Source organism: Pleurodeles waltl, chromosome 12 (genome assembly GCF_031143425.1).
Source record: "Pleurodeles waltl isolate 20211129_DDA chromosome 12, aPleWal1.hap1.20221129, whole genome shotgun sequence".
Lineage (NCBI taxonomy): Eukaryota > Metazoa > Chordata > Amphibia > Caudata > Salamandridae > Pleurodeles > Pleurodeles waltl.
In genome coordinates, this window is record NC_090451.1 from 91,591,965 (window position 1) to 91,611,292 (window position 19,328).

Sequence of the window (19,328 nt, forward strand, 5' to 3'; positions counted from 1 at the left end):
ATGGTCACTGGGGATCAGTTTTGGCCCTTCCCTTGACGTAATGTCTGCATTACTGGTGGGCTTCATTGAAGCCACACTGTAGGAAGTTGGCTCTGTATGTGCTATTTCAAAGTAAGGAATAGCATGCACAGAGTCCAAGGGTTCCCCTTAGAGGTAAAATAGTGGTAAAAGTAGATAATACTAATGCTCTATTTTGTGGTAGTGTGGTCGAGCAGTAGGCTTATCCAAGGAGTAGTGTTAAGCATTTGTTGTACATACACATAGGCAATAAATGAGGTACACACACTCAGAGACAAATCCAGCCAATAGGTTTTTGTATAGAAAAATATCTTTTCTTAGTTTATTTTAAGAACCACAGGTTCAAATTCTACATGTAATATCTCATTCGAAAGGTATTGCAGGTAAGTACTTTAGGAACTTTAAATCATAAAAATTGCATGTATACTTTTCAAGTTATTGACAAATAGCTGTTTTAAAAGTGGACACAGTGCAATTTTCACAGTTCCTGGGGGAGGTAAGTTTTTGTTAGTTTTACCAGGTAAGTAGGGCACTTACAGGGTTCAGTTCTTGGTCCAAGGTAGCCCACCGTTGGGGGTTCAGAGCAACCCCAAAGTCACCACACCAGCAGCTCAGGGCCGGTCAGGTGCAGAGTTCAAAGTGGTGCCCAAAACACATAGGCTAGAATGGAGAGAAGGGGGTGCCCCGGTTCCGGTCTGCTTGCAGGTAAGTACCCGCGTCTTCGGAGGGCAGACCAGAGGGGTTTTGTAGGGCACCGGGGGGGACACAAGTCCACACAGAAATTTCACCCTCAGCGGCGCGGGGGCGGCCGGGTGCAGTGTAGAAACAGGCGTCGGGTTCGCAATGTTAGTCTATGAGAGATCTCGGGATCTCTTCAGCGCTGCAGGCAGGCAAGGGGGGGGTTCCTCGGGGAAACCTCCACTTGGGCAAGGGAGAGGGACTCCTGGGGGTCACTTCTCCAGTGAAAGTCCGGTCCTTCAGGTCCTGGGGGCTGCGGGTGCAGGGTCTCTCCCAGGCGTCGGGACTTAGGATTCAAAGAGTCGCGGTCAGGGGAAGCCTCGGGATTCCCTCTGCAGGCGGCGCTGTGGGGGCTCAGGGGGGACAGGTTTTTGTACTCACAGTCTTAGAGTAGTCCTGGGGTCCCTCCTGAGGTGTTGGATCGCCACCAGCCGAGTCGGGGTCGCCGGGTGCAGTGTTGCAAGTCTCACGCTTCTTGCGGGGAGCTTGCAGGGTTCTTTAAAGCTGCTGGAAACAAAGTTGCAGCCTTTCTTGGAGCAGGTCCGCTGTCCTCGGGAGTTTCTTGTCTTTTCGAAGCAGGGGCAGTCCTCAGAGGATGTCGAGGTCGCTGGTCCCTTTGGAAGGCGTCGCTGGAGCAGGATCTTTGGAAGGCAGGAGACAGGCCGGTGAGTTTCTGGAGCCAAGGCAGTTGTCGTCTTCTGGTCTTCCTCTGCAGGGGTTTTCAGCTAGGCAGTCCTTCTTCTTGTAGTTGCAGGAATCTAATTTTCTAGGGTTCAGGGTAGCCCTAAATACTAAATTTAAGGGCGTGTTTAGGTCTGGGGGGTTAGTAGCCAATGGCTACTAGCCCTGAGGGTGGGTACACCCTCTTTGTGCCTCCTCCCAAGGGGAGGGGGTCACAATCCTAACCCTATTGGGGGAATCCTCCATCTGCAAGATGGAGGATTTCTAAAAGTTAGAGTCACTTCAGCTCAGGACACCTTAGGGGCTGTCCTGACTGGCCAGTGACTCCTCCTTGTTTTTCTCATTATTTTCTCCGGCCTTGCCGCCAAAAGTGGGGCCTGGCCGGAGGGGGCGGGCAACTCCACTAGCTGGAGTGTCCTGCTGGGTTGGCACAAAGGAGGTGAGCCTTTGAGGCTCACCGCCAGGTGTGACAATTCCTGCCTGGGGGAGGTGTTAGCATCTCCACCCAGTGCAGGCTTTGTTACTGGCCTCAGAGTGACAAAGGCACTCTCCCCATGGGGCCAGCAACATGTCTCGGTTTGTGGCAGGCTGCTAAAACTAGTCAGCCTACACAGATAGTCGGTTAAGTTTCAGGGGGCACCTCTAAGGTGCCCTCTGGGGTGTATTTTACAATAAAATGTACACTGGCATCAGTGTGCATTTATTGTGCTGAGAAGTTTGATACCAAACTTCCCAGTTTTCAGTGTAGCCATTATGGTGCTGTGGAGTTCGTGTTTGACAAACTCCCAGACCATATACTCTTATGGCTACCCTGCACTTACAATGTCTAAGGTTTTGTTTAGACACTGTAGGGGTACCATGCTCATGCACTGGTACCCTCACCTATGGTATAGTGCACCCTGCCTTAGGGCTGTAAGGCCTGCTAGAGGGGTGTCTTACCTATACTGCATAGGCAGTGAGAGGCTGGCATGGCACCCTGAGGGGAGTGCCATGTCGACTTACTCGTTTTGTCCTCACTAGCACACACAAGCTGGCAAGCAGTGTGTCTGTGCTGAGTGAGAGGTCTCCAGGGTGGCATAAGACATGCTGCAGCCCTTAGAGACCTTCCTTGGCATCAGGGCCCTTGGTACTAGAAGTACCAGTTACAAGGGACTTATCTGGATGCCAGGGTCTGCCAATTGTGGATACAAAAGTACAGGTTAGGGAAAGAACACTGGTGCTGGGGCCTGGTTAGCAGGCCTCAGCACACTTTCAATTGTAAACATAGCATCAGCAAAGGCAAAAAGTCAGGGGGCAACCATGCCAAGGAGGCATTTCCTTACACAACCCCCCCCCAAACGAAAGAGGATGAGACTAACCTTTCCCAAGAGAGTCTTCATTTTCTAAGTGGAAGAACCTGGAAAGGCCATCTGCATTGGCATGGGCAGTCCCAGGTCTGTGTTCCACTATAAAGTCCATTCCCTGTAGGGAGATGGACCACCTCAACAGTTTAGGATTTTCACCTTTCATTTGCATCAGCCATTTGAGAGGTCTGTGGTCAGTTTGAACTAGGAAGTGAGTCCCAAAGAGGTATGGTCTCAGCTTCTTCAGGGACCAAACCACAGCAAAGGCCTCCCTCTCAATGGCACTCCAACGCTGCTCCCTGGGGAGTAACCTCCTGCTAATGAAAGCAACAGGCTGGTCAAGGCCATCATCATTTGTTTGGGACAAAACTGCCCCTATCCCATGTTCAGAGGCATCAGTCTGCACAATGAACTGCTTAGAATAATCTGGAGCTTTGAGAACTGGTGCTGAGCACATTGCCTGTTTCAGGGTGTCAAAGGCCTGTTGGCATTCCACAGTCCAGTTCACTTTCTTGGGCATTTTCTTGGAGGTGAGTTCAGTGAGGGCTGTCACAATGGATCCATATCCCTTCACAAACCTCCTGTAATACCCAGTCAAGCCAAGGAATGCCCTGACTTGAGTCTGGGTTTTTGGAGCTACCCAGTCCAGAATAGTCTGGATCTTGGGTTGGAGTGGCTGAACTTGGCCTCCACCTACAAGGTGTCCCAAGTAAACCACAGTTCCCTGCCCTATCTGGCATTTGGATGCCTTGATAGAGAGGCCTGCAGATTGCAGAGCCTTCAAAACCTTCTTCAGGTGGACCAGGTGATCCTGCCAGGTGGAGCTAAAGACAGCAATATCATCAAGATAAGCTGTGCTAAAGGACTCCAAGCCAGCAAGGACTTGATTCACCAACCTTTGGAAGGTGGCAGGGGCATTCTTTAAACCAAAGGGCATAACAGTAAACTGATAATGCCCATCAGGTGTGGAGAATGCTGTTTTCTCTTTTGCTCCAGGTGCCATTTTTATTTGCCAGTACCCTGCTGTCAAGTCAAAGGTACTTAAGAATTTGGCAGCACCTAATTTGTCTATGAGCTCATCAGCTCTTGGAATTGGATGAGCATCTGTCTTGGTGACAGAATTGAGCCCTCTGTAGTCCACACAAAACCTCATCTCTTTCTTTCCATCTTTGGTGTGAGGTTTGGGGACTAAGACCACTGGGCTAGCCCAGGGGCTGTCAGAGCGCTCAATTACTCCCAATTCCAGCATCTTGTGGACTTCCACCTTGATGCTTTCCTTAACATGGTCAGATTGTCTAAAGATTTTGTTCTTGACAGGCATGCTGTCTCCTGTGTCCACATCATGGGTACACAGGTGTGTCTGACCAGGGGTTAAGGAGAAGAGTTCAGGAAACTGTTGTAGGACTCTCCTACAATCAGCTTGCTGTTGGCCAGAGAGGGTGTCTGAGTAGATCACTCCATCTACTGTGCCATCTTTTGGGTCTGATGACAGAAGATCAGGGAGAGGTTCACTCTCTGCCTCCTGATCCTCATCTGTTACCATCAACAGATTCACATCAGCCCTGTCATGGAAGAGCTTAAGGCGGTTCACATGGATCACCCTCTTGGGGCTCCTGCTTGTGCCCAGGTCCACCAGGTAGGTGACCTGACTCTTCCTTTCTAGTACTGGGTAAGGGCCACTCCATTTGTCCTGGAGTGCCCTGGGAGCCACAGGCTCCAGAACCCAGACTTTCTGCCCTGGTTGGAACTCAACCAGTGCAGCCTTTTGGTCATACCAAAACTTCTGGAGCTGTTGGCTGGCCTCAAGGTTTTTGGTTGCCTTTTCCATGTACTCTGCCATTCTAGAGCGAAGGCCAAGTACATAGTCCACTATGTCTTGTTTAGGCTCATGGAGAGGTCTCTCCCAGCCTTCTTTAACAAGAGCAAGTGGTCCCCTTACAGGATGACCAAACAGAAGTTCAAAGGGTGAGAATCCTACTTCCTTCTGTGGCACCTCTCTGTAAGCGAAAAGCAGACATGGCAAGAGGACATCCCATCTCCTTTTGAGTTTTTCTGGGAGCCCCATGATCATGCCTTTTAATGTCTTGTTGAATCTCTCAACCAAGCCATTAGTTTGTGGATGGTATGGTGTAGTGAATTTATAAGTCACCCCACACTCATTCCACATGTGCTTTAGGTATGCTGACATGAAGTTGGTACCTCTGTCAGACACCACCTCCTTAGGGAAACCCACTCTGGTAAAGATACCAATGAGGGCCTTGGCTACTGCAGGGGCAGTAGTCGACCTAAGGGGAATAGCTTCAGGATACCTGGTAGCATGATCCACTACTACCAGGATATACATATTTCCTGAGGCTGTGGGAGGTTCTAGTGGACCAACTATGTCCACACCCACTCTTTCAAAGGGAACCCCCACCACTGGAAGTGGAATGAGGGGGGCCTTTGGGTGCCCACCTGTCTTACCACTGGCTTGACAGGTGGGGCAGGAGAGGCAAAACTCCTTAACCATGTTGGACATATTGGGCCAGTAGAAGTGGTTGACTAACCTCTCCCACGTCTTGGTTTGTCCCAAATGTCCAGCAAGGGAAATGTCATGGGCCAATGTTAGGATGAACTTCCTGTACAGCTGAGGCACTACCACTCTCCTAGTGGCACCAGGTTTGGGGTCTCTGGCCTCAGTGTACAGGAGTCCATCTTCCCAATAGACCCTATGTGTTCCATTTTTCTTGCCTTTGGACTCTTCAGCAGCTTGCTGCCTAAGGCCTTCAAGAGAGGGACAGGTTTCTTGTCCCTTACACAGCTCCTCCCTTGAGGGTCCCCCTGGGCCCAAGAGCTCAACCTGGTAAGGTTCAAGCTCCAAAGGCTCAGTTCCCTCAGAGGGCAGAACTTCTTCCTGAGAAGAGAGGTTCCCTTTCTTTTGCTGTGTTGCAGTTGGTTTCCCAACTGACTTTCCTGTTCTCTTGGTAGGCTGGGCCATTCTTCCAGACTCCAGCTCTACTTGTTCACCCTGTGCCTTGCACTGTGCTCTTGTTTTCACACACACCAGTTCAGGGATACCCAGCATTGCTGCATGGGTTTTTAGTTCTACCTCAGCCCATGCTGAGGACTCCAGGTCATTTCCAAGCAGACAGTCCACTGGGATATTTGAGGAGACCACCACCTGTTTCAGGCCATTGACCCCTCCCCATTCTAAAGTAACCATTGCCATGGGATGTACTTTTCTCTGATTGTCAGCGTTGGTGACTGTGTAAGTTTTTCCAGTCAGGTATTGGCCAGGGGAAACCAGTTTCTCTGTCACCATGGTGACACTGGCACCTGTATCCCTCAGGCCCTCTATTCTAGTCCCATTAATTAAGAGTTGCTGTCTGTATTTTTGCATGTTAGGCGGCCAGACAGCTAGTGTGGCTAAATCCACCCCACCCTCAGAAACTAGAGTAGCTTCAGTGTGGACCCTGATTTGCTCTGGGCACACTGTTGATCCCACTTGGAGACTAGCCATACCAGTGTTACCTGGATGGGAGTTTGGAGTGGAAACTTTCTTGGGACAGGCCTTGTCTCCAGTTTGGTGTCCATGCTGTTTACAGCTATGACACCAGGCCTTTTTGGGATCAAAGTTTTTACCCTTGTACCCATTGTTTTGTGAAGAGGCTCTGGGCCCACCCTCCTGTGCAGGTTTTTGGGGGCCTGTAGAAGACTCTTTACTATTTTTAGTTTTGGTTGTCTCATCACCCTTCCCCTGGGGAGTCTTTGTGACCCCTTTCTTTTGGTCACCCCCTGTTGAAGTCTTGGACACCCTTGTCTTGACCCAATGGTCCGCCTTCTTTCCCAATTCTTGGGGAGAAATTGGTCCTAGGTCTACCAGATGCTGATGCAGTTTATCATTGAAACAATTACTTAATAGGTGTTCTTTCACAAATAAATTGTACAGCCCATCATATTTACTTACACCACTGCCTTGAATCCAACCATCTAGTGTTTTCACTGAGTAGTCTACAAAGTCAACCCAGGTCTGGCTCGAGGATTTTTGAGCCCCCCTGAATCTAATCCTATACTCCTCAGTGGAGAATCCAAAGCCCTCAATCAGGGTACCCTTCATGAGGTCATAAGATTCTGCATCTTGTCCAGAGAGTGTGAGGAGTCTGTCCCTACACTTTCCTGTGAACATTTCCCAAAGGAGAGCACCCCAGTGAGATCTGTTCACTTTTCTGGTTACACAAGCCCTCTCAAAAGCTGTGAACCATTTGGTGATGTCATCACCATCTTCATATTTAGTTACAATCCCTTTAGGGATTTTCAACATGTCAGGAGAATCTCTGACCCTATTTATGTTGCTGCCACCATTGATGGGTCCTAGGCCCATCTCTTGTCTTTCCCTCTCTATGGCTAGGATCTGTCTTTCCAAAGCCAATCTTTTGGCCATCCTGGCTAACTGGATGTCCTCTTCACTGGGGCTATCCTCAGTGATTTCAGAGGTGTTGGTCTCTCCTGTGAGGGAACCAGCATCTCTGACTATTATTTTTGGAGTCAGGGTTTGAGGGACCCTGTTCTCCCTAGATAGGATTGGTAGGGGGGAATTTTCCTCCAAGTCACTATCCTCTTCCTCTGAGTTGCCACCCTCAGAGGGGTTGGCCTTTTCAAACTCTGCCAAAAGCTCCTGGAGCTGTATTTTGGTAGGTTTGGGGCCCATTGTTATTTTCTTTATTTTACAGAGTGACCTTAGCTCCCTCATCTTAAGATGGAGGTAAGGTGTGGTGTCGAGTTCCACCACAGTCACATCTGTGCTAGACATTTTGCTTCTAAAAGTTGGAATACTTTTTAAGAATCTACAACTAGTTCTAGGTTCTAATTCAAACTTTTACAAACTTTTAAACTCTAAAAGAAATGCTAAACAGGATCTAACACAAGGCCCTAGCAGGTCTTTTAAGAATTTAGAAAACTTTTCAAATTGCAAAAATCAATTTCTAATGACAATTTTGGAATTTGTCGTGTGATCAGGTATTGGCTGAGTAGTCCAGCAAATGCAAAGTCTTGTACCCCACCGCTGATCCACCAATGTAGGAAGTTGGCTCTGTATGTGCTATTTCAAAGTAAGGAATAGCATGCACAGAGTCCAAGGGTTCCCCTTAGAGGTAAAATAGTGGTAAAAATAGATAATACTAATGCTCTATTTTGTGGTAGTGTGGTCGAGCAGTAGGCTTATCCAAGGAGTAGTGTTAAGCATTTGTTGTACATACACATAGGCAATAAATGAGGTACACACACTCAGAGACAAATCCAGCCAATAGGTTTTTGTATAGAAAAATATCTTTTCTTAGTTTATTTTAAGAACCACAGGTTCAAATTCTACATGTAATATCTCATTCGAAAGGTATTGCAGGTAAGTACTTTAGGAACTTTAAATCATAAAAATTGCATGCATACTTTTAAAGTTATTGACAAATAGCTGTTTTAAAAGTGGACACTGCAATTTTCACAGTTCCTGGGGGAGGTAAGTTTTTGTTAGTTTTACCAGGTAAGTAGGGCACTTACAGGGTTCAGTTCTTGGTCCAAGGTAGCCCACCGTTGGGGGTTCAGAGCAACCCCAAAGTCACCACACCAGCAGCTCAGGGCCGGTCAGGTGCAGAGTTCAAAGTGGTGCCCAAAACACATAGGCTAGAATGGAGAGAAGGGGGTGCCCCGGTTCCGGTCTGCTTGCAGGTAAGTACCCGCGTCTTCGGAGGGCAGACCAGAGGGGTTTTGTAGGGCACCGGGGGGGACACAAGTCCACACAGAAATTTCACCCTCAGCGGCGCGGGGGCGGCCGGGTGCAGTGTAGAAACAGGCGTCGGGTTCGCAATGTTAGTCTATGAGAGATCTCGGGATCTCTTCAGCGCTGCAGGCAGGCAAGGGGGGGGTTCCTCGGGGAAACCTCCACTTGGGCAAGGGAGAGGGACTCCTGGGGGTCACTTCTCCAGTGAAAGTCCGGTCCTTCAGGTCCTGGGGGCTGCGGGTGCAGGGTCTCTCCCAGGCGTCGGGACTTTGGATTCAAAGAGTCGCGGTCAGGGGAAGCCTCGGGATTCCCTCTGCAGGCGGCGCTGTGGGGGCTCAGGGGGGACAGGTTTTTGTACTCACAGTCTTAGAGTAGTCCTGGGGTCCCTCCTGAGGTGTTGGATCGCCACCAGCCGAGTCGGGGTCGCCGGGTGCAGTGTTGCAAGTCTCACGCTTCTTGCGGGGAGCTTGCAGGGTTCTTTAAAGCTGCTGGAAACAAAGTTGCAGCCTTTCTTGGAGCAGGTCCGCTGTCCTCGGGAGTTTCTTGTCTTTTCGAAGCAGGGGCAGTCCTCAGAGGATGTCGAGGTCGCTGGTCCCTTTGGAAGGCGTCGCTGGAGCAGGATCTTTGGAAGGCAGGAGACAGGCCGGTGAGTTTCTGGAGCCAAGGCAGTTGTCGTCTTCTGGTCTTCCTCTGCAGGGGTTTTCAGCTAGGCAGTCCTTCTTCTTGTAGTTGCAGGAATCTAATTTTCTAGGGTTCAGGGTAGCCCTTAAATACTAAATTTAAGGGCGTGTTTAGGTCTGGGGGGTTAGTAGCCAATGGCTACTAGCCCTGAGGGTGGGTACACCCTCTTTGTGCCTCCTCCCAAGGGGAGGGGGTCACAATCCTAACCCTATTGGGGGAATCCTCCATCTGCAAGATGGAGGATTTCTAAAAGTTAGAGTCACTTCAGCTCAGGACACCTTAGGGGCTGTCCTGACTGGCCAGTGACTCCTCCTTGTTTTTCTCATTATTTTCTCCGGCCTTGCCGCCAAAAGTGGGGCCTGGCCGGAGGGGGCGGGCAACTCCACTAGCTGGAGTGTCCTGCTGGGTTGGCACAAAGGAGGTGAGCCTTTGAGGCTCACCGCCAGGTGTGACAATTCCTGCCTGGGGGAGGTGTTAGCATCTCCACCCAGTGCAGGCTTTGTTACTGGCCTCAGAGTGACAAAGGCACTCTCCCCATGGGGCCAGCAACATGTCTCGGTTTGTGGCAGGCTGCTAAAACTAGTCAGCCTACACAGATAGTCGGTTAAGTTTCAGGGGGCACCTCTAAGGTGCCCTCTGGGGTGTATTTTACAATAAAATGTACACTGGCATCAGTGTGCATTTATTGTGCTGAGAAGTTTGATACCAAACTTCCCAGTTTTCAGTGTAGCCATTATGGTGCTGTGGAGTTCGTGTTTGACAAACTCCCAGACCATATACTCTTATGGCTACCCTGCACTTACAATGTCTAAGGTTTTGTTTAGACACTGTAGGGGTACCATGCTCATGCACTGGTACCCTCACCTATGGTATAGTGCACCCTGCCTTAGGGCTGTAAGGCCTGCTAGAGGGGTGTCTTACCTATACTGCATAGGCAGTGAGAGGCTGGCATGGCACCCTGAGGGGAGTGCCATGTCGACTTACTCGTTTTGTCCTCACTAGCACACACAAGCTGGCAAGCAGTGTGTCTGTGCTGAGTGAGAGGTCTCCAGGGTGGCATAAGACATGCTGCAGCCCTTAGAGACCTTCCTTGGCATCAGGGCCCTTGGTACTAGAAGTACCAGTTACAAGGGACTTATCTGGATGCCAGGGTCTGCCAATTGTGGATACAAAAGTACAGGTTAGGGAAAGAACACTGGTGCTGGGGCCTGGTTAGCAGGCCTCAGCACACTTTCAATTGTAAACATAGCATCAGCAAAGGCAAAAAGTCAGGGGGCAACCATGCCAAGGAGGCATTTCCTTACACACACTAACTCTTAAAGGCATTATTACCGACTTTCCTTAGAACAGGAAGTCCCAAACAGACCTTTATGGGAACCAAGAACACAGCAACACAATTTTTTTATTTTAACTAAAGTGTATTTCTGAGCATGAACTTATATAGATGTTAAATTCTGTAGCCATCCTGCCACCTTTTGGGAGGCCACGGAAGAGACAGAACTCTAGAGCAAAAATAAACACCAGTTTTTATTTTCAAGTTAAAGAATCAGCCTACCTTTCTCCTCCTCAGAGTGAATAAATATTTATAAGATTTAAAATGTGAAAATGGCATTATCTGATAGATTTGCCAAATAGTTTATAACACATATATCCTCTACCCTATTCCATTAGAATCCATAAGTATTCCATTCCAGCTGTGTCTCACTTGTGTGACGTATGCATAAAGTCAGTGTAAAGTCATTGTTTCTCCTCTCCTTGATATTGTGACAGAGAGGAGGATCCTTAAAGACTAAATCTGGCCCTGAAAGGGAGGCATACCTTGCTCCAGTGGCATCTTCCACTGTACTCATGAAGGGCAATGATTTAGAAAGGAACATAGGGCCTCAGTAGGAGTGTGGCAGTCCGAGGAGTGCCACGCTCACAGTGAAGGTCGGACTGGCGCACTCCAGGCGGTCCGAATGCCACATTCCAACCCTGGCAGGTGTACCCACTGTCTCTGCCGGGAATGTGGTTCTTGATGGGTACACGGCAGCTGGAGTTGTACTCAGCCACGGTGGCCCTGAACTCAGAGCTGCTGTGCTGATTACAACTCAGCTTTCTGCCATCGTTTCCATGATGGGGACCACACCATGGAAAGGCTGGTGGAAAGCCAGGGCCGGGGCCACGGGAGGTCCCTGCACTTCCTATGCCCATGGCATTGGCAGTGCAGGGCTCCCCCTGCTCAGCACCATTCTGATGGTGCTGGTATGCTACGGTATTGGCCTTAGATTCCTGAAAGGAGTTGAGGCCAATACCATAGAACTGTTGCCCGACGGGAACCTTGTAATACAAGGTTCCCGCTGGTCAGCCTAGTGGGAACATTGTAATACGATCAGGGGGGACGTCCTCCCCGAGAATTTGGGGGTCGGCTTGTCCGACCACCAAACTCATAATAAGGCCCATAGATTGCAATATCCTGTAATTAACCTTAAGCCTCTCAAATGTTGTGTCTAGTATAAACAATACTTCCACTAGAATGTGCTTAAACTCTGTTGGCTGGTCTGGGTCTACCCTGATATATTTTTTATTTCCACATAAATTCTGTCAAATTCACCGTTAAACAGCATACAGCCCAGACCCTGAAAGAGAACTTATAGGTTTGATCCTCATAAATCTTAAAGGTTCCAGTGAGGTCAGCTAATAAAGATCTCATTTACCACAAAAAATCATATAAACATTATGCTGATTCTGGACGTTCCTCAATCATTTGAACATGGTTTCATAATAAATCTCCAATAGTTACAAATATGTTGTTGGGAATTTAGGATGTTGTACAAAAGAAGAACGCATGTGGTTAATTTTTGGGGTGTATTCTGGCTACATCGATAGAATGGCATATGACATTCTAAATATTTTAGAGTTGAAATTGATGCAAATTGGCCAGTACCACAACCCATCTGTATACCATGAACAACCTCCCCCCTTCCAGTTAAAATGAGCATTCATGATTATACTGTTTTCTCAAATTTCGAGCTTCTGGAAACTCGGAGAAACACAGTAATTCCCTTCTGTAGTCATAGGCACGAGAACTGAAATGTGTTGCACTGGACCATCGATTATGCTTCTAATCCAGCTGATTTATTTTGAGTATGGTCTAGAATGCCTCTGAATCAGGAACACAAGGACCTATCTTATAAACTGGTGCAGGTTCTTCAGATTTCTTAACTCTACCTAATCATCAGCGCGTTTGGAGAAAGGACACTTTCTATTTTTAAGGATCTTTGGGGATCAAACGGTATATTTGAAAACAGTTGGAACCCTTGAAAATATAGATAAGAAAAGAAACTTTGATAATGAATGATGATGATGATTTTTGGACATAGCTTCAGTCCGAGAAGTGATCTGTAACACAGTGAAATCATGGTCATCCGTAGTGGACCATTGACATATGTATTTATTAGCAGTTTTTAAACCATGGACAAGACAAAATGGGTGGCAGAGTGATTTATGTACTGTCATATCATGATTTAGCAAATAGGGCTTGGCAAAAAAAAACATAAAAAAATTGGATGTGCTTAGGGAGCCATTTTAATGAAGTGAGTAGCATATTGCCACATTATTACTTTTATTCCTGTATGCTGTAACTCTTTTTGTTTTTCATGCAGATATTGACGAGTGTGAAAGGGATCCTCTGCTATGTCGAGGGGGTAGCTGCATCAACACAGAGGGAAGCTTTGAATGTATCTGCCCTCCTGGTCATGAACTGACTGCTGAGGGCAATGCCTGTATTGGTAAGTAGTTGAATAATGAAGGTTTAAGTGTTTCATAACTCCACCATAGCAAGAGAGCTCCCTTACCAACACCTAGATTTTGTGTGGGCAATATCCCAACATGTGCGACATTTTGTGCAGAAGTGCCTCCATGTGCTTAAATCAATTTAAAAATTATTAATTTCTTTCAAAATATTTTCACGAATATAAAAATAATACATCAACAGTCGCCTTCATTTTCATTGTAAATAACGTATTTTGTTTACATCCATTTGCACCTCCGTTTTATTGGAAGATGTATTGATGAAATGTGCAAACAAAAAATATGTGGACTATTGAGTGCCTTCTCACTCTTTTTACACACTGTGGAATTCATACTTAAGAAGTTCAGTAAACTAATGTGCCACCTGAAGTTAACTCATCATTCCACTCTTATCTAATTATTATAACATTCTGAAGCAAAACCCAATGAGAGATACATAAACATATCTCATAGTCAAATCATTCAACCTCAAGAGAACACTGTGTGAAATGCAGAACAACGAGGCAGTCCTCAGTCCTTTAAAAGGCATTGCTGTACTTTAAACCCCTCAATCGGTGTATCACTTTGAACCTATTGCTTAGCAGTTAGAGTGAACCAACCAGGCAGGGTGTTCCTCGCTTCTCTTATTTAGGGGTTGCTTTCCTAGTGATGTTTCAATATCAATGCAGGCACAAGTGAAAGTTTGCAAGTAAATTGGGACTCCTAAGTTTTCCAGAAACTGGTGCTGTACAATATGTGCCAGGTAAAACCTAGTGAAATCTGGGCAGGAAAAAACACATAATTCGGAATTCGTATGCCTGTTCCAGGATGCAGAACTCAGACTAGTTTGGTACTACTGAAATGGGTAGCACTGAACATAATTCCAGGCAACAAGAAATAAGGCCCTCAGTGTCTCTTTGTATTTTGTCACATACTGTGCTTCTAGAGACCTTGAGATACAGTTTACTTTAGGGCCCTTCAGAGAGGGTGTTTTTGGCTTCTTTAGAAATTATGTCATTTGTACTTCATTCACATCACATAAACACTCAAGCAAAGTGGTAATTTGTATGTGTCAAATAAGCTGTCATTGCCTCTGACTCTTGCCATTTCTTTGGTTTACCTACATTATGCCCTAGTGAAAAGTAGGATAGGGTGCCATTAGGACCATTTGAGATAGTAATTTCCATGTTGTATGCTTAGTGGGCTTCTCTGTTGTACTGGTATTCGATAAACTTATTGGGGGTTATTACGAGTCTGGCAGTCAATTGACCGTAAGACTTGCAGTGGCGGTCGAACTGCCACATTATGACCACGGCGGTTGTGCATCTGTCGGACCAAGAGTCCCACCAGTAAGTTCACCTGATGGCCCAACACCGTTCACCGAACTCGTAATAAAGCCCTTTGTGTACAAAGCAAGGCCTCTGCTATTGCTGGTTCACCCTTGAGGATTCCACACCTGGAAGCTCAGTCTGCTTTTTAGAAGGAGAGTTGGCATGGTATATGAGGTCTGGGTTTGACTTCAATAGGCATAGATAATGGGAACCTTGTAACAGAAACCTGAGAGAATCGTTAAGAGAAGACCCATAATCTTATGCTTCACAAATTTGTTTTATATATTTTTTTATTGTTTTGTAACTCATAAATTGTCTGCGCACTCAGGTCCTCAAGATCATTTGTTTTCCATTCCTGTTTTGTTCACAAATACTCCCAGTGCAGAAGTATGACTACAGATGACTTCTTCCTAGCTTAAAATAATAGAGGCAGTTTCAAGTGTTAGTATTGTTAGGTCTCAGTTTCTAGAAGCACGGCCCAGGATCCATTCACTGTAAACTCATCCATTACTTTTAGCTTCTGGTTACACCGTAAGAACTGGGGTACATAATAGGAACCCTCCGTATTTCTAAAGACCCTATCATGATATACATTTGTTAATGAGATATAGGCATTTTTGCTTTTACTCATTGTTCTGTCTTTTCTTTTGTAGATGTGAATGAGTGCTCCTTGAGTGACAACCTCTGCCGGAATGGCCGCTGTGTCAACATGATCGGAACTTACCAGTGCGCCTGTGACTCTGGGTTCCAAGCAACACCTGATAGGCTGGGCTGTGTCGGTGAGTACTGCAGTGCACTACTCCATTTTCATCCATAAGTGATCCAGTGGGCTAGTTTAATTTCTAAGAAAATGTTCTGAATATCATTCCATCTGATTATTTAAGTGGATACAGAAAAGACATTATGTCAGGTTTTCATGGTTCTTCCATTTGAAGCTGATATGTATGAGAAGATACAGGCAACCACACCAAACACTTTAAAAGTTATCCAAGTTCACATATCATTCTACATTTAGGGCCTCATTAAGAGTTATGAGCATTGGCCCGACAGACCGGTGGGGAGGACAGCACCACGAAGTGGGAGGTCTCCCCTGTCCTATTACAATGTTTCCACCAGGTTGACCGGCGGAAACCTCTGTATTAGTAGGTTTCCACCGGTCGGCCTGGTGGAAACAGTGTGGCGGCATTGGCCTCGGCTCCTCAGTGAGGCTAGGCCAATGCTGTCGCACATAGAGTGCCCCCAGAACCCTCGGAATGCACACTACAGTAGCAGACAGTACGCATTCTGAGGATGCTGGGTAGGGGGGCCCTCCACTGCTCACGGCATGGTCGTGGGCAGTGCAGTGGACCCCCTGTGGTCCCCATCACTGCCTTTCCACCAGCCTTTTTGTGGTGGGGACCTCACCATGAAAAGGCTGGCAGAAAGGGAAGTTGTGATCATCATGATGGTGCTGAACTCAGCACCATCGTGGCTGACCACGACTTCAACCGCCGCCAACCCATCGGGATCCATGATCCTGGCAGTGGTGGCGGTCTGCCTGCCAGGGTCATAACCTGGTGGTCGGATTGCCTGGAGTGCCATGGTCCAACCAACCCTGCGAGTTTGGCAGTGGCGGTCCAAGTACTGCCAGACTCGAGGTGGCGGTTGAACCGCCTCACTCCAGGCGGTCCAACTGTCACATTATGACCCTGGTGCGGGGACCGCTGTGCCCACCAGGAACATTGTCTCCAATGGGCTGACGAAGTTGTGGTCAGCCATGGCGGTGCTGAGTTCAGTGCTGCCACACTGATCATGAGTCCAGCTTCCGAAAGCCTTTTCTTGGTGGGGGCCCTGTTATGAAAATGCCGGCGGAAACACGGTACAAGGTTGTCCCCTGCACTGTCCATGCCGATGGCACTACAGACAGTGTGCATTCAGAGGGTGCTGGTGTGCTACGATACTGCCCTCGACTCCCTAAAGGAAGCCAAGCCAATAGCGTAGCACTGTTCCCACAGGGCTGACCGGCGGGAATGTCGTAATACGATGTTCCTGCCAGACAGCTTGGTGGGAACATCGTAATTCGGTGTGAGGTGAAGCAGCCAGGTTGACGGCCGCATCATCCCCGCGAGTTTGGTGATCAGCTCGTCTGACCACCAAACTCACAATAAGCCCCATAATCTTAAACTTTTGGCTTTATGCATTTTAATATGCAATTCACATAGGGGTATTTATTAAGGTAGTTTTACAAGTCAGATGGAATGTTTGAGATGCATGCACAGATAATTGTCAAATAGGAAAGATAATTGTTGTTTTACATTTTATTTTGAAAAACTGACTTCTGATTATCTAAACAGATGACAGTAATGGTGTCATTTTAAGGAATGTTCGGGCCCTGGGCCATATACGTTTTGGGCCCCTTTTATGGAGCAATGTTTAATTAGCATTTGCTACTAATTCAAGTCGGCATTTTGCCAAACAACATTGTATTACAAATATATTGAGGGACCAAAAATCCCTAATCACTGGTATAGAAAGTGTCAGAAATAGAGTTAAAGCACAGAGAGGTTAGACAAAGATAAAGTGAATTAAAGGTCATTTTTCCAGGGGGGGCCTGGAAAGGTGGGAGCCATCGGCAATTGCCCACTTTTCCCATACCTTAAAACATCTCTGGACAGTGATTGTCTAAAAATAGATTAGTGACATAATACCAGCGCTAAAAATACCCTGCTATACAAGTATTGTGTCAAAAATATAGATGACACAAATATTATTTTCCTATACTTATAATGGTGAGTACAAAAATGTTGGAAAAAATATATAGTTCACGCTAATATTGTAAAAAATAACACAAAAATATGGTTTTTCCTTAAAAAGACAGTATAAAATAGTGAATATTAAATATTTTAATACATAACATTAATATAATAATGTATGTTAATTACAATAAAGTAACATTATCAAACATATACAAACATAAACACAAGAATACATGTGTGTATATGTTTGTACATATATATATATATAATAATATACCACTATTATTAAAGATATATTTTGCATGATATACATTTTTTTGTATTTTTTCAATGTACCACTATAAAAACATATGCATTTTTATAAAGTACTATATAAAAGAAAAACATGTAACAAAATAAAATAAAATACAAAACATGAAATAACTTACCAAAATAATTAAAATAAAAAACACACTTACTACCTAGCTATATATATCTCTGGATATATATATAGTTAAAAAATAAGGAAATAATGATATTACATAAATGTAAATAATATTAATAGATACAATTAAGTCTGGTAATAATAACATTATACTTCATGGGGGTAAAATGTATTATTCACTCTCCAGTTAGTGCAACAGTAGTGAAAGCATTGGACTCCAAAAGGTAAAATTTACTATTCCCGCTCCACTAAAATGTATTATTCCTATTCCAGTCTGTGCAACAGGAGGGAAAGTGTTGGGCTCTGGAGGGGTAAAATTTACTATTCCCACTCCATTATGTGCAACAGTAAGGAAAGTGTTGGCCTCCGGAGGGGTAAAATTTACTATTCCCATTCCAGTCTGTGTATCAGTAGGGAAAGGGCTGGACTCTGAAGGGGTGAAATTTACTATTCCCACTCCAGTCAGTGCAACATTAGGTATAGTGCTGGATTCCAGAGGGATAAAACGTACTATTCCCACTCTAGTCTGTGCAGCAGTAAAGAAAGAAGTTCACTTAAGGCACATGACATAATTTGATAACTCAATTCACCAAAAATATAAAAATGGTAATATAAAACGCAGAAAACAATTAAACATTTTACATAATTAATTTTTAATGAATAATATCAACTGCAATAAATTATTAATTGATTATTTAATTAAATTCCAATACTACACTCCCATAAACTTAGCACCTGTGATTAAAATATAGTTAAAATAAAAAAAACTAACACAAATAACATATTGGGTAATACAAAAACTACTAATAAATTAATAATTATTTGATAATTAATTATATCTTAAATAACTTCCTATTACTCTACAAACTCAACGACCAACAACTAATATATAACATAAAAAAATATAATCATTAAACAATTAACATAATTATTATTCAATTAAATATTTTAATACAAGTTAATAAATAATTGGAAATTAATTATTATTTAACTTCCCACACTATACCCCTACAAACACAACAACCCACACAATTTACATATCTAATTATCAATTAAATAATTGGTAACTAATTAATTAATAATCACATACTATATGATTACCTTTTCACCCTATACCCGCAGGAACTCAACAGCCCACACATAAAGTATAACTTAAAAAAATGTAATAATCACACAATTGACATATCTAAGTATTTAATATATCATTAATAATTAATAAATAATTAAATAATAATCAATTATTACTTAATTTCCCACAACCTGCACCTAAAATATAACTTATAAAATGTAATAATTTCACAATTTACATAACGAGTTATCACTTAATTAAGCTATGATAATTAAATATACCTAATTAACTTCCTACCCTTTACCCCTGCAGTCCTCACAACCCACTACGACACTGTAAATTACTATTAACAATTAAATTAAAAATTATAAATAACTTAAAATTACAAACTATCTTTATAAATATTAGCAACAATTATACAAGCAATATAAAACATATACAATTACAATATGACTAAAACCCAAAAATGATTAAAAAATATTTTATTTCCAACTATATTATTGAAAACTATATTAACAACAAAGATATTACTTACCTAACAATTGATATTTATGTCAACGATATTTCTGCATCATGATATTTGAGTGTCACAATATTTAAAAGTCAATATTTCTGTGACTCAAAATTTTCGATTTGATATTCTGGCCGAATATACTTAAAAATGAACTAATAACTGAGCATATCCGTATTTCATGCTATGTCTGTGACTTTAAAAGAAAACACCTCTTTAAAGAATGTACACTGTGGCACTAAATCATTCCTAAAGCATTGACAATTCAAGGCCTGCT

General features: G+C 44.6%; 1 protein-coding gene across 1 annotated transcript in view; it reads left to right on the forward strand.

The window, feature by feature from the left end:
* LOC138267693 (fibrillin-2-like) overlaps window positions 1–19,328 on the forward strand; it is a 367,800-nt gene that overhangs the window by 245,743 nt on the left and 102,729 nt on the right. The window contains exons 26-27 of the mRNA XM_069216842.1: window positions 12,855–12,980; window positions 14,966–15,091. Of these exons, the coding sequence (XP_069072943.1) occupies window positions 12,855–12,980; window positions 14,966–15,091 (252 nt within the window). The remainder of the gene's footprint in view (window positions 1–12,854; window positions 12,981–14,965; window positions 15,092–19,328) is intronic.